Source organism: Colossoma macropomum, unplaced genomic scaffold (genome assembly GCF_904425465.1).
Source record: "Colossoma macropomum unplaced genomic scaffold, Colossoma_macropomum, whole genome shotgun sequence".
NCBI classification, from domain to species: Eukaryota; Metazoa; Chordata; class Actinopteri; order Characiformes; family Serrasalmidae; genus Colossoma; species Colossoma macropomum.
In genome coordinates, this window is record NW_023494794.1 from 4,658,323 (window position 1) to 4,685,032 (window position 26,710).

At 37.8% G+C, this 26,710-nt stretch overlaps 1 protein-coding gene across 1 annotated transcript in view; it reads left to right on the forward strand.

Moving 5' to 3' along the window:
• The first annotated feature begins 17,281 nt into the window (after nucleotides 1-17,281).
• lamc3 (laminin, gamma 3) overlaps nucleotides 17,282-26,710 on the forward strand; it is a 193,949-nt gene continuing 184,520 nt past the window's right edge. Inside the window, 2 exon segments of the mRNA XM_036579937.1 lie at nucleotides 17,282-17,823; nucleotides 17,825-18,095. Of these exon segments, the coding sequence (XP_036435830.1) occupies nucleotides 17,716-17,823; nucleotides 17,825-18,095 (379 nt within the window). The 5' untranslated portion in view covers nucleotides 17,282-17,715.

Sequence of the window (26,710 nt, forward strand, 5' to 3'; positions counted from 1 at the left end):
AGCAGTGGAATGGCATTCTTTGGAGTGATGGAGGACCATCTAATACATTTGAATTGATTTGGAGTGGCGTTTGTCATCTGGAACTAATTACCCAATATTAATATCTGACCTCACTAATGCTCTTGTGGCAGAAAGCAATCAAAACTTTGCCTTGCCAGAAGAGTAGAGGCTGTTACTACAGCAAAGAACAGACAAACTCCCTATTAATACCCTTGATTTCAGAAGAAACATTGAAGGAGCAGGTGCCTAAACATCTGGACATATGGATATCTTTTACCCCCATGATATGGCAGGCAAATCCCATAACAAATTACATTGCAAATCTAATAGTGTTAATGGTTGCTATGTTGAGTGAGTACCTTGTCTTTGCTAGCATATTTCCTCCAACAGTACTATGACTTCATCAGGCCATGGATGGCTGAGCCCCCTGGTTTCAGTTTCTTATTGTATTTTCCACACAGTAAAATTGCTATTGTGATCACTCGAACCAGACTATGCATTCTGATGGGCTCAACTTTTTCCTCAATGTAAGTAATCAGACACCCAGCATGATCTATCAGCCCCTTCATCTGTTTCACTATATATTTTCACTGTGATTCCTTTCCTCTTGCCTCTGTGCTTCATTTGCAAGATCACCCGGTACTCCAACACTGCTCACTGGATACACTGGGCATTTCACTTAGCAGTGAAATGCAAAACACAGCAATTCAATTCAATCACCCAATCTACCCTAAAAATGAAGGTGACAAAGAGGGTTGTTTGGAGCGATATTACAGAAGTACCAAACCTTCCAATGGGCTTTATTAACCATTCCCATAAACAAGCTATGCGAGCACAAAATGTTTTTAAAAGTTCCATAATGTAAAATTTCCATACCAATTACATTTTTTTTTCCTAGAACCATGCCAAGAATCATTTAAGGTCTTTTATTGTTAAGAGTATATGAGCTCAAAATCACATATTCCAGTCCACCGAACACCAAACAGCCTATAGTTCTGAGCAGAATAAACTCTGTTGCTATATCTCCAGCTCCATCTGTTGAAGAGCACAAGTCTTGGCCTTGATGAAATGACTTCAACAAGTATCTCATCTTCTCTCTCCTTTCATCGTATCCTTTCAGCTATCGTGGCTTAGTTTCCTTTATACAATCACCTTGTTAACTTTAGCATCAGTTTATCATCTTCAAAAACCTAATTGCTTCTGTCAGTTCTATTACTCCTCAGCCTGACCAGCACCAATGATTCCAACGTCTTACCCCTGAATCTGGCAAAATGAGACCAGAATAAATCTGCCTTCCATGAAAATCTCTGGATTACTGTGTGCAGCTTAGAGAGCCTGGCTTAGCTTCTTGCATTAAAGCTCCAGGTATTAGCGCCTCGAGATATTGCATCCACCCAATTAAAAAAAAAATTACCCATAGACATCCAGGTAAAATGTCAAACTCAGGCCCTATTTCCTAGACTCAACTGGACTAAACTGAATTAAACTGTGTCTTAGACTAAATTACAATATAAATGGTGATTCGCTGTTGAAAATCATTTTTTAATGTAGGTTGAGAATTGATCCTAGTTAAAATGTGCCACAGTAATAAATGCATACCGGACATTATGTCCAAGCTCTAGAAAGAGCCCTGCCAGATCACACTGGTCCATCATCACAACTAATAATGTATACAAGCTTTGTATACTTCAGGTTATTCAATGTGCAAGATGTTAGATTGTGACATCTGTTCAACAGTTCACAAACTTGATTGCCCAGCATTTGTTCTGAAATCAAGGGTATTAATAGTATCTTTTTTGCCCCCTTTGCTGATGTAAGAGCCTCCACTTTTTAGGAAGGTCTTACACTAGAAAAGTTCAAATGTTGTTATGGGAATCTGATACCATTGCCACAGGAGCATTGGCGAGGTCAGGTACTGATGTTGGCCAATTAAATCTGGAACAGAAATAGTGTTCCAGTTCTGCCACATTTGCTGTTTCATCACTCAGAAAGAACACACTTCCACAGCTCCACAGTCCAGTGGTGAGGCACTTTATAACACTTTAGCTAATGCTTGCATCTGGGCATGGTGACCTTAGGCTTAAGTGCAGCTACTCCAGATTCTAACTACTTAGTCTGTTGCCAGTGTGCATGATGCTGCTCTGCATCCACAATGAACACCTGTATATGGACACATGAGTCTGCAATTGATGTCCTTTAAACAGATGACTCCACTTATTAGTGAAAAGAGGTGAAAAACTAAATAAAAACAAAAACTAATAAGCAATTCAAAACTATGATAACTGTTTTTTTTGCCAAGTCTTGGTGTGTAGTGTGCCTCTAAGCCTTGTTTCTCTGCTTTCAGTTCCACGAAGAACCTTTCAATGGCTGGCTTTTTAATGAGATGTGCAAGTAGAAAGAACCTTTTTAAAGTTTCAAGAACCTCCTTGTGATGTCAAGGCAAGATACAATGAAAAGTTTTTTTTTTCCTGGAACTGTATGTCCAGTCAAAAACCACTTAGTTACCTTTACTTTTATGAGCAGACTTGTTCGTAATGGACTACTTGCACCTCACTTTGACCTTCTCACAAAACCTCTTTGCCATTACTTCTGTGTAACTCCTATTCCTTACAAAGGGCACTTTGGATGTGAGGCCACAACAAGTTGCTCCAAGCTATTGATTGTTGATTTAAAAAATACCCTAACAATCTCCTTTCTTCTCCATGTACTTTCTTATACCACTCCTGGCTTGCTCTACAGTAAAGCCGACCGACAGTTGGACATTACAATTCCCTGTGCAGAGCAGCGCACTGTCCTTGTGCTCTTAAACAAGGGTCTAATGACCGACCAGTGGAGCCATTTATTTCCCACGGCATTCTCCAATCGACCTCTCCAGGTGCTTATCACCACTTCACACTGACCGCAATCCCGCTGCCCGCTCTGTCCCCTCTGCCCTCCTCCTCCTCCCTCACGCGCCTGACTCGCCGACACTTCATTCCATCAAAGGATTTTTATCTGAGGACAGTACTGCCGAGACGTGGTCAGAGTGACTCTGTTTCAAATAGATTTCAGAGCTTTTTAGTCATTCTGAATGGAGCACAGTGTGATGTGTTGGACATTTTCTATTTACCTCTCTTTGAAGGTCGCTCTAAAAGTGAATGACGCAGGTTTCTAGTATCTAATTTGCTCTTGATTTATTTAATGAATTGCATGTATCTCTCATCCCTTGATGACATGGGTGTGTAAATGTGGCATGCTTCACTTTTTTTATCTAAATACAAACAAATAAAACATTTGCTTGAGAAGTCAATTTATATTTTGTGCAAAATTGTCTTTTGCAATGTCATTTTATACAATTTAAGATTAATCATATGCTGGGTGAGTTTGGTGTGGAAAAACTTGACCTACCCGCACAGAGCCCTGACCCATCGAACACCTTTGGGATGAACTAAAACAGAGATTGCAAGGCAGGCCTTCTCGTCCAACATTGTCTGACCTCACGAATGCTCTTCTGGATGAATGAGCAAAAATTCCCATACTCCAAAATCTTGTAGAAAGCTTCCCAGAAGTGGGGGAAGTTGTAATAGCTGCAACTCCATGTTATTGCCTATGGGTTTGGAATGGGATGTCATAAAAGCTCCTGTGGGTGTAATGTGTAGGTGTCCCAGTACTTTTGTCCATATGGTGTACATAGCTCATATACGTTTCACATACATTATGTTTCCAATCAAAATACAATCAAAATTCCAATACAAAAATGGAAAGAACATGGTCCCACCTATTAACCCAAATCATTCAGACACCTAAAGTATGCACAAGTTGCCAGTTGGGTCCACCTGCCATAGAAGTGTGGTAGGTTTACAATGGACTGAACTGACATCAGGATACTGACAGCTTCACCAGAATACCCCATAAACCAGCAAGGTTTGTCAAACTTGACAGTTAAGTTGCTTTAGCAGAGGTAGCCTAGAGCTTGAGTAGCTGTTGCTGGTATAAAATAGTGCTCAAATTATTAGTAGACTTACTTTCAAGCAACAACCCAGATAGCATGCAGAAGTGGGCCACTTCTGGTAAAAATATGGCACTGCTGGCCCATTGTTGGCACTGCATGTGAACCAAAAGTGGCCAACTTATAAAAAGCTTTTTGGCAAAGAATGGCAGTGCTGACATGAGCTGTGACAATCACTTATGTTTTAAACAGGGATTAACAGGATTGTTTATCGTTAAGACCTCAAGGTATACCGTAAAAAAATAAATACATAAATAAATAAACAATAATGTTGGGTTAAAATGTTAATTTCAGTTAGTTCAACACAACTAGGATCACTTTTAGTTTAAGACTGAGAATTGAATTTAAAATTTAGATTTGCGGCTGCTTAAAATTGTGTGCTCATTGAACATCAAACAGTAAATTAATAAAATAATAAATCTTATCCGAAGTTCAATTAACTTAAAATTTTAAGTCAGTCACATTGCATATTTAAATTAAAACAAATCTTTTTCTCAGTGTAGTAAACATTTTGGACATGCAGGCTTATTCTGGAAATGTAGGCTTATAAACAGGAGTACCAGAGTGGTGCAATAAGCTTCTACCCCATCATCATCAACATCACAGCCATCTGCAGCTGGTAGTCAAAGAGGGGAAAGCACATGCTAGCTTCCACCCCCTGAGCCTGGTGGCACCGTGCAACAGTGGAAGTCCTACTCAACAGAGGAGTTGTTGTGACAATCTGGTTTTGAGTGGTGGGTCAGTTCTGGCAGTGGTAGTTTAAAGGTGGCTGAGATGCAGCCCTCTAATGGCAGTGAACAGGCTGAGTTCTGGCAAACGCATCTGGCCCTTTCCGGTGCTATCATTCAATGCGGTATGTGGGCTACAAGCAAATGCCAGATGTGATATCAAAGCTATCTGGGATCACTGCAAGTGCTAGCTTGCTTGTAGCATGTATGTTGAAATATTCAGATTTTGCTGCTAAACAACCTCATAATTCAGAGGATCCAGTAACATTCTGGAAAAAATGATGTAGAACAACATCTGGTTTTGAACTGCTTTGTTTCCGCCATTTCCCCTGTTGCGGAAACAATCTTAGACCATGAGTTTCTAATATGGGCAGAATGACGCATGAATTCAGAGGCCTATTACTAATTGTAGCCCATCTGTGCTTCACAATTTATTTACTTACAGAGGGACTACTATAAGACTCCACTGATCGGATGTTGTTAGGGTGGTGAATCATTCTCTAGTATGGTATGAGGGTCTCAGGCACAGCAGTGTTGCTGGAGTTTTTAAACACTATGTGTACTCACTGTCCACTTTATTAGAAACACCTATGTTGGTCCATGTTGCTGATGTAAAACAATATACTAAACAGTCAGTAGAGTGCAGGAGCATCACTAGAGGTTTATGTATAATAGGGGCTAAGTATAAACAGAGAGGGGCTGGGGGCATGGTCCCCCCAAGATAATTTTTTTTTGAATGGCCCCAAAATGTCTGTATCATGAACTTTTAGAGTAGCAACAACTAGAAAATGTATCAAAAATGGTTATTTTGCACAGTAGATCTGTCTCTTTGTAGCTTGTGTTAAGCACAGAGTTAGCATGACTTAAATACTATATCTGTTCACTTACAACAGTCATAGATCAAGCAAAGGCACTAAAGTCAAGTAATGCTATCTCTGCTCTCTTAGATAAGCTGCAAGATCCTAAATATACTGTACAAATACATATTATAGATCACTTCAATTGATCAGTTTAATACGCGAGGTTAAGGAATTTTATGGTGATCCTGACAAATAGTTTCTTTGTAAACTTCAATTAAATTCAGTATTAATTTTAACTGAAAGCTTAAACAGCCCTCGCTTTTGGTTTTCTTGATCACTAACCTCCAGATCCACTCCTTTAGCCCTGTCAGTCTCCTTCAGCTTCTTCCTCTCCCTCTCGTACTGTTTAATAATACATTATTTTTGTTAAACTGAGATTTACAAGAACTCAAGGAAATAATGAGAGATCAATCTATTATTTGATTTTTTTAACAAGTAAAAAATTTCTTACCTTTGACAGAGCTGCTGCTGCCGGCTCTTCATTTTCATCTACGAGTTGAGGAATTGAGGGATATAAAATTGTGTTATGATCAACACTATATGACCTTTTCACTGACAATAACTTACTGTAAACAGTAATATATAGAAAATACTGGTGGTGTTGTTTTCAAATACTGAAGAGAAATATAAAAAAAGGATATAAAAAGCTGTCAACACTGTTATCTTTGGCTCGGTCACTCATTCTCACTCTCAAACTCACTATGAAGTTTCTTTAAATTCTTAAACTAGTTGGCTTGTCAGCTAGTTAGCTAATGTTGGTGTTAGTCTAACAGTTTTTCATTGCCACATGTAAACCCAAAGTTAGCTATATGCTTAAAAAAGTTGGTTATTTAAGGGTTCTTTAGTAAAGAAAATGGTTCTATATAGAACCATGAACACTCACAGAAGTTGGATGAAGAATGTGTTGTATATGGTTCTATATAGCACCTTTTTGAAAAGGTTTCTATATAGCACCAAAAAGGGTTCTTCTGTTGTGAAGAACCATCTGAAGAACCATTTCACTATGTAAAGAGCCCTTTAGGCATGCAGATGATTCTTTAAGTGTTCGTGGCTCTATGTAGAACCATTGCCTTTACTAAAGAACCTTTGAATAACCTACTTTTTAAGAGTGCAGTTAACATGCAAAGTAAACCTGATAGCCAGCTATACTGACCATATTTTGCCACAAATCCATATTATAGGTGAGTATCTTCACTCTGTAACTACTTACTGCTTCACTCTGTATATTAGAGATTTTGAATAAGGCCGAATGTTTATTTTAGTATGCTTTTAGCCAAAAAATCCTGTCTAGAGCTTCAGCAGTTGCAGACCAACAATAATTTGCAGAGCGAGTAATATCAGAGACTCTCTCCCAGGTCTGATATGATTGGCTTACAACTTACAAGGTTTATTATGATTGGTTTAGAGCTTACAAGGTTTAATATGATTGGTTTACAGCTTACAAGGCTTGATATGATTGGCCAAACCGGGGGTTCCATGATCCACGTGGTAGCACAGCAGAGGCAGCGCTGCATTAGAGCAGCAGCAACGCCTCCCCCAGGCTGTGTCCTGCTCTCACAATATATTGTGTATTTAGAGATACAATGGCACAGTTTAATAATGAAGAATGAATGAGAATAAACTATAGATGATTTGAACTAGTAATGTAAATTTATTTGGGCAGGTGGGCTAAAAACCATTTAGGAGGGGGTAAAGTCCCTCTAAAACTGGCCTAGTGATGAGCATAGGTCTACAACATTCATTGATTCATTGCAAATATATATATAGTCAGCAGTATATACATATATATATATATATATATATATATAGTCAGCAGTATATACATATATATATATATATATTTATTTATTTATTATTATTATTTTTTTTTTCCCACTGACTCCATCTTGTCTCCTGGCTTTTTGTTGTGTTATACATATATGTTCCTTGTCCCTAGGAAAAACTTACAAAGTTTAAAAAGGTACACAGTTGGACCTTTAAACCATAGTTGTACCTTCATTTGTGGTCATTTTCTCACTACAGGACCACTGTTGGCTGGTTGGTGGACGTTTCTCAACTCATGTGTAGCAGCTTTGCTGGGATTTTTAAAGCGATGGGTTCAAAATACATAGTCAGCAGTAGTCAGTCGGTGGTCCTTTTTCTTTAATGGAAGGGGTAGAGGGGCACTGATAAATTGTGCAACAGCAGATTGGCTAGTCTATAACTTTAAACCTAAAAAGTGCATCTATATGGGAGATGTATATAATAATATGGCCAAATTATTTTCCATTAAATTTCTGTTTTCTGTGAGCACTACACAGAAAACACAGTTTATTTGTATGTGTGTGTGTGTGTGTGTGTGTGTGTATGTGTGTGTGTGTGTGTGTGTGCGCGTGTGTGTGTGTGTGTATACACATGAGACAGGCAATTAAAATCACAAAGGGGTGCATCCATCTCATGGCCAAGGATCATTTGAGTGGGCTTTCATTTTCCTGTTGACCTAAGGCTATAAACAGGCCATTGAACAGGGGAGATGTGGTCATACTGCGATCAAATTGCAGCTCAAAGTTGAAGCCTTCAGGTTTTAATGGGCACACACAAAGTTTAATGAAGCAAAAAGGTTAGTTAGTGAGGTGTATTGCGTATGAAATTAGAATGAATGTATGGAACATTTAGCACAGTGTACACACTAAGTTGCCAGTTTATTAGAAACATCTACCTCATCTCCATTCATTGGCCATTTTATTGGAAACACCTACCATATAGGTGCACTTTATAGGTTTACAATTACTGACTGTAGCCCCTCTGTTGCTGCACAATTTATCAGCCACCCTCTACTCCAGCCATCAATGGAAAAGGACCACCACTGGACCACTGCTGACCAGATATCATTAGGATCATTCTCAGCACAGCAGTGACACTAACATGATAGCAGCATGTTAGTGTGTGTTGCACTGGCAACGAGTGTATCAGGCACAACAGCATTGTGGTTTTAACACACCTCAATAGCACTGATGAGTCCTGATCACTGATAGGAATAGAGGATGACTAACACACACTGTGCATGGAAAAAGATAAGCTATATTCTCCAGCTGTAAACCTAGGTAAAGCAACAAGTAAGGTGTAAAGCCACTTTCTATTTATTGGGTAAAAAAACAAAACACCACATTTTTTGTTTTAGTTTATTTTTCAATATGCATGAATATGAATATAGTATTTTCTTAGCAGATAAACAGTAATTGTGTATTAAAATTAGCAGAATTGCAGATACAGAATTCTCTGTAGAGGATGGGTACTATTAAAGAAAGTCAACAAACATGGAATGTGACCAGCGTGCCCAAACTATTTCACATGACTGTATATGTGAGAGCTCTCATAAAATTGTTTTGCTAAGAAAAGTGTTTAAATGTAAAAAGTGAGTGTTTGAATATTTTTCATTTTTTGGGGTCGTTTATTTGCATTGCATTTTGTATGTAATAGGCTTTGATGTTAGGTTTCTTGGAAACCATAGCGTACTGTTAACACCACATTATGAGTCAAACTTGATAATTATATGCTAATAAGTAATTAAATGCTCATTATTTATATATTAACTGTTTATTAAGCATTAGTTGCTGATTAAATACTTAGTTATTAGTAATTGAGTACACTGTTCACTTAGTTTGTCATTAGTTCACAGCTTAATCACAATGTCCATGGCCTAACAGAAGCCCTTGATCGTGGTAAAATCACTAATACACAGCCGCTCGTGGCTTACTGCTTTGACACTGGCTTCATACTTTTGCCTCATTTTTCTTCAGTCTTTTGCCTTCTTTTTTCTTTCAATCCTCCTTCTCTTCATCTCCCAAGCATTCTTTATCTCCTGTCTCCATCTAACCCCCTCCTTCTCACTTTCAGTATTCACCCCACCTTCTACTATTCCTCCTCCTAATTGTCTTCCTCTTTCTCTCCTCCTCACCTCATCCCTCTCTATATCTGTGGACGTCTCATTTGTCAGAAACCTCACTAGCCTTGTTTGAACCTCCCTCTCCAGCGTGTGAGAGTCTGCTAGCACGATTAATACCCTCTACTGACACACACACACACACACACACACACACACGCACACACACACACACACACACATACACACAGAATTGTTCTCCATCCTCCCTTATGAATTTCAAATGGACAGAAAATCTTATCCATATATCACAGGCTTCATTAGTCACTCAGCATCTGTGTGTGTGTATATGTATATATGTGTGTGTGTCTGTGTGTGTGTGTGTGTGTGTGTGTGTGTGTGTGTGGGTTTGGGGGCATCAGGCCAAAGTGCTCATGGCTCATTTCCTTTTAATAATGTCAAGATTGAAATTTTAAAACACTTGCATTTACTTGTGCCATTCATCTCTGGAGGAAATGACCACCATTAAAGTGAATTAGTCTTACATGCACCTCTCTACCCAAAAAGAGAGACACAGAGAGAAAGACAGAGAGAGAGACAGACAGAGAGAGAGAGAGAGCATTACATTACTGTAATCAACAATATTCACTTTTCTGAATATTATATATACACTTACTAATCACTTCATTAGACACACCTGTACTCCTACTCATTAATGCAATTTTCTAATCAGCCAATCATGTTGCAATTGTGCACTGCATAAAATCATGCAGATATGGATCAGCAGCTTCAGGAAATGTTCACATCACCCATCAGAATAGGAAAATGTGATCTCAGATATTTTGACAGTGGCATGATTATTGGGCCGGACTGGCTGGTTGGAGTATTTCTATAACTGCTGATCTCCTGGGTCTTTTACACAAAACAGTCTCCAGAGTTTACTCAGAACAGAGCAATAAAGTAGAAAACAATCCAGCGAGCAGCAGTTCTGCGAACAGAAACTTGTTGATGAGACAAAGAATGGCCAGACTGGTTCGAGCTGACAGAAATGCTACAGTAAATTAGATAACTGGTCTGTACAATTGTGGTGAGCAGAAAAGTTTCTCAGAATGCACAACACATTGTACCTTGAGGTGGATGGGCTACAACAGCAGAGGACCAATTCAGGTTCCAATTCTGTCAGACAAGAAAAGAAATTTGAGGCTTCAAACTGGACTTTAGTGGACTAAAAAATCGTAACCTGATCTGATGAATCACGATTTCTGCTGAAACACACAGATGATAGGGTCAGAATTTGGTGCCAACAGAATGGATCCATGAACCCAACCTGCCTTGTCTCAACAGTCCAGGCTGGTGGAGGTGGTGTAAAGGTGTAGGAAATGTTTCCTTGGCACACATTGCGCTGTTAACACCAGTAAATCATCGCTTGAATGCCACAGCCTGAGTATTGTTGCTGACCATGTGCATCCCTTCATGGCCACAATTTACCATCTTCTACTGGCTACTTCCAGCATAATAATACATCATCTCACAAAGCAAAAGTTGTCTCAAATTGGTTTCATGAATGTGATCATGAGTTGAATGTTCTTCAGTGGCTTTCCCAGTCACTGGATCTGAATCCACTAGGAGGTTTGCATCCTGAAAAATCTGCAGGAACTGCACAGTGCAGTCTGTTTTGAGAGCAAAGGCCCTACTCATTATTAGTATAGTGTTCTTAGTAAAGTTCTTAGTGAGTGTATATGCACACGCATATGAAATGGAAGAGTTAAAATGGCAGTTTTAAATTGCAGTTAAACTGCCAACTGCAAACTGAACCAGAAGACCAGAAAAGAATCAATTGTTTCATTTCAGTTTTTCAAAAATACAAATAGCTCTTCTTAGGCTTTAAGTTGAAGTGTTTACTAAATGATTCACTAAACATTTTTGTAAATTCAAGTTACAAAGTAAAAATATGTTACAAGCATGTTTTAAAACTCCAAAAAGTGTTCAAGCTAAAGCTGTATTAAACTCAATCAGGGAAAATTAATGCACACCACTGTACATCTCATAGATAGCTGAAATTAGCATTATCATAGCAGTCGTAATCAGGACAAGGACACTTAGAAAGTTGAAGTGTCTACACTAAATTCAGTAATGACATATATAACAAAAAAGTATAACACTTACTGAAAATCCCATTCTTTATTTTACATTGGTACAAGTTGTGCTAGGCAAGCTAGCACACTATTAGAGGCTAATGTTAACTAAATTTACCACTAGATGAGTCAATTTGTTGTATTTACCCTGCTTCACAGATACGAATGCAGCTCAGCTAACTCTTTGAATATTTAATATTTAGTTTGGTGCCTAGTTTTACAGTAAAGCTGATAACACTGTATGTATCATTGTATTATTCCAATACAGTTAGACTAACATACGGTGTTTAACACAGTATAAAATGCCTGTACATTTATAGTACACTGTACTTTATTGTAGAAATTATTGAAATTTTTTACAGTGGAGGAGAATTCATAGCTTCAACCCACAGTGCCTTAGTCTTTATATTAGTCTTTATCTTAATCTTGCATTGTCAGTTACTACTTGGGTTATTTATTCTGGTTTAAATTGTCTTTTGTCTTGATCTTAGTCTGCAGCTTGGACTTAAATGGTTTAGTTTTGGTCTCAGTTGGTCTTGATACTTCTGCTCTGATACACACACACTCACACGCGCACACACACCAATTATTCTGACCACCTCAGCAGTGCTAAGCCATGCGCGCTCAATTATTGGCTGGCTAAATTAAAAACGTGCAAATTGCAGTGTAAATCTGAGAGCGAGGGATGAAAATGGGAGCTGAAGGAGAGGACAAGGAAGATTTTAATGAAGGCATTTACGCCTGGTAATGACTGTCCCCTACCTCCCTCTTCAACTTCATCAACAGCCAGATAATTGAGAGAGAAAGAGAGAGAGAAAATGTAAAGAGCAGTGAACTTCACCTTTCTTTCAGACAGTGTCATATTTTGAACCATATGCAATGCATACAAAGTTAAGCATAATGAAAAAAAGACAGAAATGATATTTTTGACAAGAAAATAGTGCTTGATGGTCACTGGAGAACTGTTGCATATTAAACCACCACTTTCTTCATCTATTCAGCCTCATATACTAAGACTTAATGATGGCCTATTCCACAGCCTAGAGGATATTGCTTGGATGGACATGAATGCCCCTGGTCAAATTACATGCTTTGATGAGTTTCTAAGGGAAAATAAGTCAACAAATCCTCTACAGGGAACTGAAATATGACATTTGTCTGCAATTTTTCATGCAAAATTCTATTTATTTTATTTGAGTTTAACATACTGGAAAAAAAAAAAACTTAAACTATGAAATTTGCCATAACTTTTGCATAGGTTTTATTTTTTCCAGTAAGAAATAAATAAAACAATATTAAATATGTACTGATTATTTTTGAGAAATGTTTAATAAATAATCACAAATGAAGAAGAATGCAAATATTTTAAAAAGATGGTTAATTAAAAATTGAAATGGAGCAATAAATATTAGAATGAGCTCAACTGAAAATCATTTAAAAACATAATCTGATTAATTCCACTCTGCATGGTCCCCAGCCTTGCTAAAAAAGTCAAATATGAAAATGCATCAATAAAAATCTCTACATTTGTGGTGGAATTTGATTATAACAATACACTGTCTTATTGGAAAAAAGAAAACTACTTTCAGGTATGGTATATTAAAGTAGACATGTACTGATATTCAAAGTGTGTGTGTGTATATATATATATATATATGTGTGTGTGTGTGTAGGTAGGTAGAACCAGATAGTGGCATTGCATTACACCTTTAGTAGAATCCATATAAATAAAGAAAAGACCTTTTCTTTTGACTTGCTGCCTTTGTTTATCTGTATATGTGTTTGGGAAAAAGATAGAGAGCCAGATAGAGAGATCAAAAAAGAAGCTCGCAATTTGTCCATCACGTTCAACACAAGTTCAATCCTCTTCTCTCCCTCTCAGCTGCAGCAAATGTTTAGAGGATCCCCCAGTGAGACGCCAGCTCATTCGTCTTGATAACGATGAAGAGGCATTTTTCCGGCAGCTCCTGGGCTGAGGAGCTGCCTAATGGCAGCATTCTGCTGGACTGAAAAGCGCCAGCCTAACCCACCTACAAAACCACACTGCAGGGTGCAGCCCATCAGGGAAACATCACTTCACTTACACTTCACTTCAGCAACTGCTCTTTTGAAGGGGAAAGCACTTTCTGTATAAGCTCTCTCACATTGCTGAGCGATCCTCCAATTTATTTGCACTTAAACAGAAGCATCACCCTACAGTGCTAATGCCGATAATAATAAACCAAGCTAGTTCGCAAACATAAGTGAGGTATGCTAACAGGAAGCTTTTAGCTTTAATTTACTTCTAGCCACATTGTCCTTCAAAATCCTTTAAAAGAAATGCTAAAGTGCTCTGTTTTTATGCTCTCCGACATTATATTTTATAGAATTTTATATGGAGCCAGAATGTAACTTCTCACTCAGACGCTAATGGTGTTGATAATAAAGAAAAGCTAATTGGGAAATGCAAGTGAGATTATGCTAACTAGCCTAGGTTTCATTAACTATTAGTTACATTAGCTACAATTGCTACTGATTTTAAGTCATTTTACTGCTGATGAATAGGAAAAATGGAATTAGCATGCTAACATAAGCTGCACATATTGTGTTATTACAATGAGAAACTGTTGCTAAAGGTCTGTAAGGCCATCTTTCCAAGATAGCAAGCATATATTGGTTTGCTTGATTGGCTTGATACAGCCAGCACCCTAGATCAAAATCCTTTACTGAACTAATTTACGAAGTATAACTAAATAAAGGAAGGATGCAAAAATAAGTAAATTGGACCGTGAATGGAAAACGAGGATGATAAGTGGAATTTTGTCTACTTCATTTTGTCTAATGCTTAATCACCAGTGGGCCACTGATGGCAAAGCTGGCAGTCCACCGGCATTTCCAGGGTGGCCCAGGGTGGCCAAGACTGTCCTCTTGCTATCAGAGAAGCATTATTTGAGCTGTAAAGTATTACCAGAGGAGGTCATTTGTAAGGGAATCGACTGGGCGATTCATATGGGATAAAGTATCTGTGTAACTTCCCCAAATTACATCAGATAGCCCAGACTGAATTGAAACATCATAGCCTGGACATTAACTTCGGCCTTAAGATTATGATCCAATTGATGATTAGGCTAGTAAAGCTTATTCATTTAAGTTCATTTAACCTAACAGATGTCAAAAGAACAGAAATCACTCTGGCCTGTGAGACATGACTTCAGATATTTAATTCTTTCTTCTCCTTTGTATTTATCCCATCACCAAAATGTTTGAGATTACAGTAGTCCTGTTTTGAACTTTGCCAAACTCCCCCATCTGCCCGGGGCCAAAAAACAGTTGTCGATGTCTATTACCGAGAGCTTTTTTATTACATTACCATAGGGTCAATTCCAACAGTACTACTATTACAGAAGGAGCTCCAAGTTCGATGAATTATCAAAGGTACTCCACTCTGGAATTACTGCTTAGAGTACTAATCCAGCTTGAACACAACTTTTGCCGGCTCTTCTTTTCTTTGCCAGATGTAATTGCAGATGGGGTTTATGGGCAACCCAAGCAACTATTGCTCATTTGAGGGAATCTATTAAATTGCCACAGAATGGAATACTTGTGTCTCTTGTACTGGCAAGGCCTCTGATTTATCACACAACAGTTAAATATTGAAAATAAAAAATATTGTATACTATATATCCAGAAGTATCCAGACTCCTAATTAGTGAATTTCAGTGCTGACACACAGCTTGTATAGTCTTTCTTAGAAAAGCACTGCAATAGAATGGCAATGCCCTGGAGTGGTCACACATGAACCTAAGCTCATCAGAATAACCTTATAATGGTACATCCCTATTCATTTGCATTAAGATCATTAGGTTGCTAACAGTTACAACAAACAGAACTAAGACATAACGCATGGAACATCTTTGCCAATTATTCCCTTTATTAGCTGTTTTGTAATTACACGTTTGATGTAGGGGCAACCCAAGCAACCAGAAATTACTTCAGAGAAATAATTGGAGACTGGAATACAGTATAACTAGCAATGGCAGGACATGACATAATCACAGCCTCTCAGTTGTTGAACATGTTATTATAGGATAATGAGATTTCAACCAAAATGATCTTATAAGCTTTTTCTTTGTCTTGTTGCATATTGAGCCAATTCACTGTTTAATGTGGCAACCAGAAATCTTTGACCATATGCTAGTGGCTCTCAATCCCAGGCACATTTTTCCATTTTCTTTGCTCTAACCCTCCAGACTGAGATTAGTAATTTAATATGAGCTAAATTTGAAGTGTGTTAGATTAAGGAAAATAGAAAAACACATAGGGCATTGGATCTGAATGGATTGTCATTTGGCTTACTTTCAGGCACTGAACAATACTCTAGATATAGAATATATAGGCCAATACTTGTACCAGCAGATAGTTCAATTAAAGGTGGCACAACATCCCTTTTCATTTCCAATACTGATACCATGGTGATATCTTGGGACCAGTCGACACCAATCTGTTAATAACTTAGTGCAAATTGTACTCAAGATCAGATTGTTTACAATAAAGAGATTCTAGTATAATATTTAGCTAGATGCCTGTTATTTTTATGTTAACCCTGGGTCCCTATGTGTCAAGCACAAGGCCCGTGGGCCAGATCAGGCCCACAATACAATCCTCCCTGGCCCACAGAAGTATTTAAATTTTTTATTAATATTAGCCCGTTTCACAACGGTCCCCATCATGCACTGCAACGTTATGTGCACTTTGACTCTCCCACCCCAACAACAAGCTATGAGACAGTGGTTACATCTCAATTCTACACAATTCTATACCAGTCATATCACCAAACACTCTAGTTGCATTTCAGCTGCAGTTCAATCAGAATAAACATTTAACGTCAGTTCAGCAGCTCAGAAATTGAGCCCAAGCTTTAATGAACTTGCAGCAAAGAAAGGAAGTCAGGTGTCTAGTTGAAGCAGATATGTAGGTTTAAAAGACTGAGCTCCTGGGGACATTTAAATTTTGAATATTTCAGGTATTCATGTAACATTTCTTAATAAAGGTAATAAGGTCTACTAATAAGTTATAGCAGGCAACAAGCATTCTGTAATATTTAAATCTTGATCTGTTACAGACTCAGACTGTGTTTGATGTTTTTTTTTCCTGTCCAATCCAACATTTTCTGCCGGTGTCACTCCAGTACCAACACAGGGCACTGGACTGGTTCCAACTCTGATTAAAAAGATAATGAAATTACTCTTAACTAATAAACAAGTTCAGCAGAATAAAATGTAGGTACTCTGGCGTTTGCAACTGTTTATCCCTGTTGGGACAAAATCGTTTATCTCTATTTTTTGTAGTTTTTTTTTTATGTTGTAACATACTTTGCTTCCCCTTTATATTATGTGAAATGTTCATGGTGAAGAGACCAATAGAACTAGACTAAACTTCTTAAACTAAATTCTTAGACTAAAAGTCTTGTTACATTAACCTCCATTCAGCTACTCCTGTACAGTTACTATTTTACAGATATGAGGTTTGTGCCAGCCAGCGAGAGTATGCTTCAGCTACAATAGAACTGCAGTAGTCCTTCTCAAAAGGGGGTGCCTGTTACTGTGACCCCTTCACCTCTTTAATTATCTCCATACCTCCATCTCTCCTTTTATCCTTATCTTGGACCTCCCCTTTCAGCCTACTCCCCCCTATTACCCGCCTCTCCCTTAGTCTGGCCTGGCCCTTGTGTGTGTGTATTTGTCTCAGACCACTGCTTAGAGGGAAACACATGTTAGTAGTCTGCAGGAAAAGCAGGGATGAGGAGGAAGCGCTCCATATGAAGACACAAAGAAGCATTTAGGACATTATGCACTTTTTTCCCATTCTTTTTGCAAACGTGTGAGTGAGTTTAGTTTGTGAAGTGCATGGAACTGCTTATTTCTGTCTGATGCATGTCACTGCAAAAGAATCTTAGTGCTCTTCTCATCGAATGTAGCACTGTAGCTGAATTGTGAAGCTAGCGTGTGCATGGATGTAAATGTGTCTCTATACTGACGAGTATGCTGTATGTAGTCTGTCATTTATTTCCATAAATTTAAGTTAGAACTTCTGTATGGACGCACCTTTCATTGACTTTTCTCTGTTATTTTTAAATTAGCTTAGCCACTTTTCTGAAAAAAACATGCATTCTACTCCACTTTCCATACCCATCTCCCTCCTTTTCCTTCTCTTTCTCTCAAATTCCTGCGTTCTTGCGGGAATGGACTCCTGTTACGACGAAGAAGGAACACCCAAGCCGCTGCATGCCCAAATTTGAGAACGCAGCTTTCAATCGTACTGTAATAGTTTCAAATGTGTGCGGCACACCACCTGAGGACTACTGCATGCAAACTGGTTCCACACGTTTATGTCACCATTGCGATGCTTCGGACCCTGGAAGGAACCACAACGCCACCTATCTGACGGACTTCCACACCGACGAGGAACCAACCTGGTGGCAAAGCCAGTCCATGTTCTACAGAGTACAGTATCCTAACTCTGTCAACATCACGCTACACTTAGGTAAGAGATTCTATCTTTAAAGGAAAAAATATACACTGTTTTCCATTTACCCCAAATATTGTCCAACAGTCAAGACACGTTAAGTGTCCAAAGTTTGCTTCTGTAGTTTCACATTGGGGTTATAAGGCTAATGTAGCTGATAAGTAATGGACTCTCATAGCCACCTGATTAGCATTATGCAAAGTGCATGCCTAAATTATCACCCACTCATCTAATTTGCCAAAATGCCAATACGTTTTTAAGTTATTGTTATGTATGTAGTTTCTGCTACTGTATGGGATATTGAGGTCTATAAAAGACTAGAGGAACATTTTATTGCTCTTTGAGGTCTCGGGAGAGTTAATGGTCATTCTCCTAAGATTCCTTAAGAGAAATAGCATTAGACAAAGGGGAGATTTGAGACACAGAAGAAATAAAGGACCGATAAAAGTTTGGTTGCAGAAAAAGATGAATGAGCCTCATTCACCAATATCTTCCTAAGGTTTTTCATAAATTTGTTCTTACGAAAAGTGCTAAGAAAAAGTTTACGTCAGGTTCATGACATGTTCTTAAACCACAGAACTGTTCACACTTTTGTGCTCTTGAGTGTGTGTAGATTCAGTTCTTACCTAAGAACAAATCCCAAATAAGAAAACACTGGTGCATATCAGAATCTCTGTGAAAACTACTAAGTGGGTTTGAAGAAAACATTTCTTCTTAAGAACGGTTGGTGAATAAGGCCCATTCTAAGTATCTCGGCAAATCTGAGCACAATGTGTGACTGTTTTGAGTTCTGTGTTTAAACTCAAGAGAAGACATGTGTGAGAGTACCGAGATCTTTTCCTGAGGAGAAATAGCCAAGCAGCAGGAGACTTAGGCAAAAGTCACCTTTGTCTTTGCATTTCATCTCATAGTATGGTAGAAACTACAGATATTAAGGAGGAAACAGAAGTTGCAGCTATCTTTGAAGCTTGAATTTTGGTTTTCATTGACTTTTAAAGCAAAACTAACCTCCAAAATGCTAGTGTTACTTATAATAAATGCTAGGTAGTGGGCTCTGCTTAGCAGTATGCAGATCAGATCATGTTAACTGGTTGCTGATTGCTACTAGTTTTCAATGACTGTTAGCCACTCTGGCACTGCTAGGTGAAGTATTCCATTAGCATGAGCTGTTAAGACGAAAAGAAAAGAATTTAGACTTCACTAAGCAATAAGACATTAAGTCATACTATCTGGCTACTTTTAAAGACTAAACAGTCAGGGCTGTGGCTATAAGTTCCTGCTTAAAGGCTGTACTTTGCGCCGGATGACAAATAAGACTTACAATCTTTTTACACCTTCATGATGCTAATAAACCTTTTTCTCAGTCGCTGTGTTCTTATATCCAGCTGTAAATTGCAGCATTATCGAACTTCCGCCGCACCATTTAGCAGAGCGACAATGGAGGGTCGCCCTTTTTGCCTCCCTCAAAAATCTTCTTTTGGCCTCTGTGCAGTTCATAGGAGAGCAGCTGGCATGTCTGGTAGCTCCTCCAACATGGATGGAAAGGCTAGTTTGACTTGGCCGAAGCATGTCACGCAAAACTTAACAACATTTGAACTCTATATGACCCTGCATGTCTGCAGCTGTTGACTCTCTTTACCACTGTGCGGAACTCAGGGGCAAGCCCGGTAAATGGACTACGCTGCGGCAGACGTCTTGACATGCATCCCACGTTTAAAACCGCATCTCCGTGTCAAAGCAGGCGCATTAAGACGGCGGAACGTAGTCCGCAAAAAATCTGCGTCTGAACCTTGATTTGCCAGAGATGAGTTTTGCAAAACAGACAAGGAATGGAGCAGATCTTTATGTTCAACACCACTTCACACATTAAGCATTAACACTTTAAACAGATTTGTACTCATTGCGCTTCATATTGGAGGAAGAAAAAGTCCACCATGTTTAATTCTTCCTACTCAGCCCATGTTAACATTAGCAACATTAGCAAGTGCCCTGAACAGCACAACCAGCACAGAGACACAGCGTCATATTTTTACATTACTGTAAAATACTTACCAAGCTACAGTGGTGAGGAGTCTATTTCTCTGGGTTTTTACACAAAAAAAAGTATTTTCACCACAAATGTACATAAACCTGTCCTACTGTACAGCCCACATCGCTCTCCATTTCAGTTTTACCCTCCTTTTTTGGTCAGTTACCTAGTTAAAAGTGACATATGATGAGACTTTTCAGCTGAAGTTGAATATTTTTTCAAACTTGATCGACTGGAAACCCAGGTAAGGCTGTTTAGTTGAATTATTGGTGCATTTACGAACGCAACAATGACTTCGCGCAGTATCGGCCATTGTTTACAGTGTGAACAGAAGCTATTCAATGCTACTATTTACTCTTCCACATTAACAAGCACAAAAATGTGAGAATGGTCTATTAGTTCTTTCTTTTTACAACATGCTACATTTGCTTTTCATGCAAATGCTATATATGAATTAGAGAGAAACAGCCTAAACCCCAGCCATGAGGCCATATAGGGTTGGTTCCCAGATAGGAATTAAGTCAAGTCCTAGATTAGATTTTTCTTTTTTTCATTCAGAATGCTATGTAGTCCAAGACTAGGCTTAATCTCTGCCTGGAAAACCAACCCATTTTCTACTGATCACAGAGCTACAAGCTCATAAATTACTAATAAAATCATGCAGCTAACGCCAAAGATGTGCCTAAGGCCCAAATTTGAGCATCACCAATATAATCATACCTAAGATTGCATCAAGCATATCATCAAGATCATCGTAACTTTTGAAGATTGATGTGGACTGTTTAAATTTGACATCTATGATATTGAATGCTGGTATTCCAGTGACACCATGTCAAGTCCTTGGGAAGAGTTAGTGCCTTTGTTTCCATGTGTCACTGAGCCTTTAGCTGCTTTTGCAGTGATTTCCTTGTATTACTGAATTAAACATCACAGTGCACTCATTTGAGGCTTCAGATGTCCCGGAAAAATAAGAATAATAATAACTCATAAAACTAACAGGCTCTATCAACTTTATATTGCATTTCTCCAAAACTAGTTTTGAAGCAGGCCATGATTTCCTCTTGTTGGCTAAATACATAAGCTACTTTAGCTAATGCTAGCAGTCTGTTTATACTCCAGCTTCAAGAATCTTTGTTTGCATGATACATGCAAAGATACTTTACGTGATAAGGAGTGATTTGGTCTTTTCCCATCCTGCTCCCAACACCGGTCATTGTTTTTACTCGTTAGCGCAATCCTGTTCATGGGATCTGCTAACAGCAAGGTAAAGTTAATCTGCTAAGAGATGATGTGACATACAAGCACGCAGTATTTATTTTACCATTTAAGTGGCCTATTACCTGACATGCCATGTAAAATTTTCAATTAACATCATTTAGCACACTGCTGCTAATAGTATGACATTAGGTTGGCAAACACTTAGCCCAAGTTCCTCAACTCTTGCATGTCATGCTTGAACCTGCCTCTGTCAGACAGTTGGAACAGATGTGTCGTTACGTGAAAGTGTCTGGGGGGTCTTTTGCGTCCCTTAGATGGCTGAAGAGAGAGCCAGTTTACATTCTGTTGCCTCAGTTTGGAACAGCACAGATGTGACCCAATTTGAATGAGAGGAAAACTAGCTGACAACATTGTGTTCTCTGTCTTCCTTTTTTGGGATTGCTGGGCCAAGCTACAGCTTCCTGCTATCTTCCTGGAAATCTTTACAAGAGATGTACCGTAGCAAGTGCAAGTAGTTCCAGTGATACTGTCACTTTCAATCTACAGTTATTGTGAAGAAACATAAAATACATACAAAAGGAAGCTGACAATTCCGTGAAAAAGTGTTTTTTGAAAGCTTTAATAATTGCTCCACTGGACTGTGAGAGGTTGCACAAGGGTAGTAAATTTGTTAGCACTAAAGCTATCAGTGAGGTTGTGTTGTGGATGACAATACAATATGGGATAATGGGAACCAATAGTTTTATTGGGTCTGGGTTCAAATCAGCAAATATGTGCTTCATGGGACTTTTGCAGCCACGGACCCCTTGCTCTGTGGAAAAAATGCACAGATCCCACAATATCTGTCCAAAGTTTGTAACTGAATATCAGTCAAGAGTTCTTGATGTCTTCCCCTCACTGAATCCTAGTTAGTATGATAACAGAGTTATGGAGATAAAGTGAGACCAAATATGATAACGCTTTATTTGGATAGTCCACTTTAGATGCTTCATAGATACTTAATTTACTTTCATGTTACTTTGAACTAAATATCTACTACATTGACCATATTTTTTTCAACTCTAAACCTGGCTCTAATCCTAACCCTAACTTTAACCTCAACCCTCACCCTGGTCCTAGCCCTAAACCTGGTCTAGATCCTAACCCTAACCCCACCACTGTTTAAAATCAACTGAGTTTCAACAGATAGTTTGTTAACAATTTGAACATCTGTAGAAAATCTATAGGGGACTATAGTGGACTATCCAAATGAAGTGATACCATATATTTTATTTGGTTATATCAATGAAAAATATTAATTTCCATTGTCCTATAGGGTGCCTGAAGAAGGCTACTGCCCTAATATGTATTAGCTTTTCTCAGTTTGAACATATATGGTCTTAGATTTGAGGTGACAGACATCATTTTATTTTATACTTTTTAGAAATCATTTGACATCACACACCTTGAATAATATGGGGTCACTCCTGTGATGCAGGAACATTAAATTAATGTTACCTGCTGTTGAGCTAGCATACACAAGCATACACATCAATATGGGAGTTACTTTGAAGAGTGATTTTAATGTGGTTTATAGTCACTGGAAATCTGAATTGGATTTACATTTAAAGTAACATTAAAAAATCTTAAAAAGTATTACATAATGAGGATGCCTAGAGACCCTGTAAAATCTCAGAACCCCTTGGCGACACGTCACAGACCCCTCTTCGAGAACAAAGGCTTAAAGTGACTCAGCCTGTGAAGCTAATTTATAAATTATACTGTCTGGACTTGCTAGCCTCATAACTGCCCAACCAATTTCACAATGTCTGCAAACAGCTTAATCAACTTGACTGAAAATGTACAAAGCTTAGAGCAACATGCCTCCATGTCAAGAATGCCATGTCCATCTGTTCCGATCAAAGCAATTCCAAGTATTGTTAAAGCACCCATGAAACAAATGCAGATTGAGTTCTTTGAGATGACACATCTTTTCTCCAAAAACTGCTCCATCAATGAAGAAAAGGCATAGAGATGAATAGCATCTCTCGATGCATGCTTACCATAAAAAAGAGAACATCTACTTTCTTTAAATCGCAGTAAAAAGGTGTAAAAAAAGCTTTTACGCTGGAGATGACAGTGCATGTCTACCCGTCAAACCATATTGTAAAAGGCTCATTGTGTAAGCAGTCACTTGGCATGCAGTATACAATGCAAAACAGCTGCCCACAAAAGCTAATGTCTTTTCAACTTACCACATCATTACAAACTCTTCAGAATGATTGTGCTCTTGTTCATGTAACCATCATCGTTCAACAAAAGGGCCTCGTTTTTTTTTTTACCCTGACCGAGCTGGTAAAGTGCTGAAAGCAGAAAATGTATGGTGATCACAATTGCATCTGTCCGGTGGGAAAGTGGAAAAATAACGCCATTGCTGATTGCATACTTCTGAGACTGTGGGCTACAATAGCAAGTGTCAAATCCACTTGAACTCTCTGTTCTCCTGTCAAATCTGCTCATGCATGAAAAAAGCCAGCATATACTTTTACCATCATAGGTTTTCGTCTCTCCAGTTTGCCAAAGTTGGTTCTTGCATTCCCTTAAAGTCATTAATTTGGTGTTATATGGCTCATTCTAACAAACTGTTTCAAAGTCAGAGGTCAAAACATGTTCTAAACTTTTAACTAATTTGGACTTTAGACTAAAATCATTTTGCTTTGAGTGACCCTATACTTTAATTATGTTTAATTTATTAAAACAAATTATTTTACATTCCGTTATGCCACTAATAAATTGATCATGTTAATGCTGTAACAAATGTTTCGGTAGTGACTGTTTGAGTAGTGACAATTTTAGCTAATTTTGAGCAGAACTCTAAAATGCTAGCCAGTACGTGGCTAGTAAACACAGCTTTGAACAGTTGTACACACATAAAATCATAATATTTTTCATTTAAACACTTACTTGCAGAACATATGTGTTTCAGTAGTGACAGTTCTTAATGTTACACACTGATTTTCAGACATTTGAATACATTTACGTCAAAACAATGAGATCTAACTACTCATCATGTGGCCATGAGGGGATGGAGTCTCACTTCCTGCTCTAAAATGGAGGGGCATGGCTAAAATTAAGCTCTGCCTCTTTGTGTTTCAGTAATGGCATTAAAAACAAGTTGTTTTTTTTTTCATTTATTGAAAAGTTAAATATATATATATATATATATATATATAAATATATATATATATATATATATATAATATAAATATATAAATATAAATTATGATTTTTGTATATTTTTAGCTTATTACATTCTCAATGAATGCCTTGGGATTCAGTAGATTATGACATAACCCTTGTAAATATCTGAAGTCTGAATACTTAATTGGTTTATTTAAATAGCTTTAGTGTTTTTTTTCCTGTGGGACTGCAGTCTTGAACTAATTCCACAGAACTGTCCATATAACAAAAAACATCCTAAGTCATGTTAACATGACTATTGACCATGACCATTTCACAGGCTGTTTACTTACTGCCTTCATAACTTATATATGTGTTATCTATGTAAGTCCTAATTGGCTGCCTTGTGTTGTGCTTCACTGGAAAAGCGGCACAGGTTGAAATACTCCTTATGACTTCAGTGTGAATGGGTGGGGCTAAACTGCTACGGACTAAATATTTAAATATGTTGTTTTTTATTTTGACATCACAAAAACAATGAAAACACACAATGACTTCACAAAGTCTATATACAAAAATTGTTCAGTAGTGTCCTATACAAAAATCTAATATATATATATATATATATATATATATATATATATATATATATATATAAATAGAAATAGATATTTAAATTATATGTGAATTACTTACCGTTCTCATGATACAAACAAATATAAATATTATATTCTGAGCAACTCCTTATTGAAGTACAGCATTTATAAGACTGCACAACACCTACATAAGTCTTTCATGACACTGACATTGAAATTGACAACTGATGCTTGCTGGAATAAGCTTTAATAAATGTTTATCAAGGTTTTTGTCAGTTGTACTGAATGCTTACATAGGAGTCAGGCAGCCTTATGTATGCTACCCTTCAGTGATGAAGTGCTATCACATTCTGTCTCAAGTCAAATGACAGTAACATTGTCTACATGCTGTTCGTGCCCATACATTTCATTTTGTGATTATCTACATATTCTAATTGCACATCGTGACTGTCCAGAAAAAAATGCTGATGTTCACTTTTTGACATCATTTGAGCACAGCGGCTGACCTTTATACTGTGTAATTGATCAATTTATGATGAATGGATCAATAGAAATACATCAAAATTGCTTGGAATATTTTTTTTTTCCATTAACTTTTGTTAAATGTAAATAATGTTTTATCCTCTTCTGCAAAGTTGCCATTTTGGAGATACTTGTTTTTGGTTGGACAGCGACGATATGTTGACGTATCCAGAATTCCTAAGTATGCATACATGTACACTGTATATTGTTGATCTTAGATCATTAGTGGTACTCTATAAAGTTCTGATTGAGGTTCTGATTTCCTAGAACCTGTGTTTATATTTTTTTTTTACTTTTTTTAGGTCACTGAATAATAAAAATTCTTAAGCTTGACAAATATTAATTTATCTCAGGGCCTTGTAGGCCTTCAAAGAAGGCCTAATGAATTCTGGGAACCAGAAATTTCATGTTCATAATTTGTAGTTAATTTTTATTCAAAGGAATCATGCTTGTATTTAAGCTCTGCTAGTATTACAGTACTATTATTCTTTGATTGTCAAGTATAAGATAAAAACAAAGGGGTTAAATTCTTCAAATGGTCACTGGAAAATTGGCTGTTCAGAAATTGTTTTTCATGGTATCTAGGTAAATACAGTTAAAAGAGATCTCAATTATGTTTTGATTTCTAAGAGACATGACCAATTTTTTTAGAAAAAGCATCTGTAATGTAGGAGGTGTTGAGGCAGGATGCAAGTGCGAGTTGCTTTTATTTAAATGAGAGTTGAAAGTCCAAAAACACAGTGGCTGAGGTTAGTGGAACAGATAAAGCCATAACGAGACAAAACAAACTAAACCAGAACTAAACCACAAACAGCAACAGGGTATATAGACAATGCAAGACAAAGGGAATGAGCAAACACAGGGGTATAAATACTAACAGAAAACGAGAAACACCTGAGACCAAAGAGAGGGCGGGAGCTTGGAGACAAAGAACAGGTGAAGACAGGGCAGGAAAGGGAAGGGGCCAACATGACAACAAAAGCACATGTTACAAGAAAACAAAGGCACATGGCAGATAAACAAAAACACACAACACTGGGAAACCAAGAAAAAAGCAAAAACAGAGAAAGACCAGGACAAAGCGTGAACAGATACCCACCATAAATGTT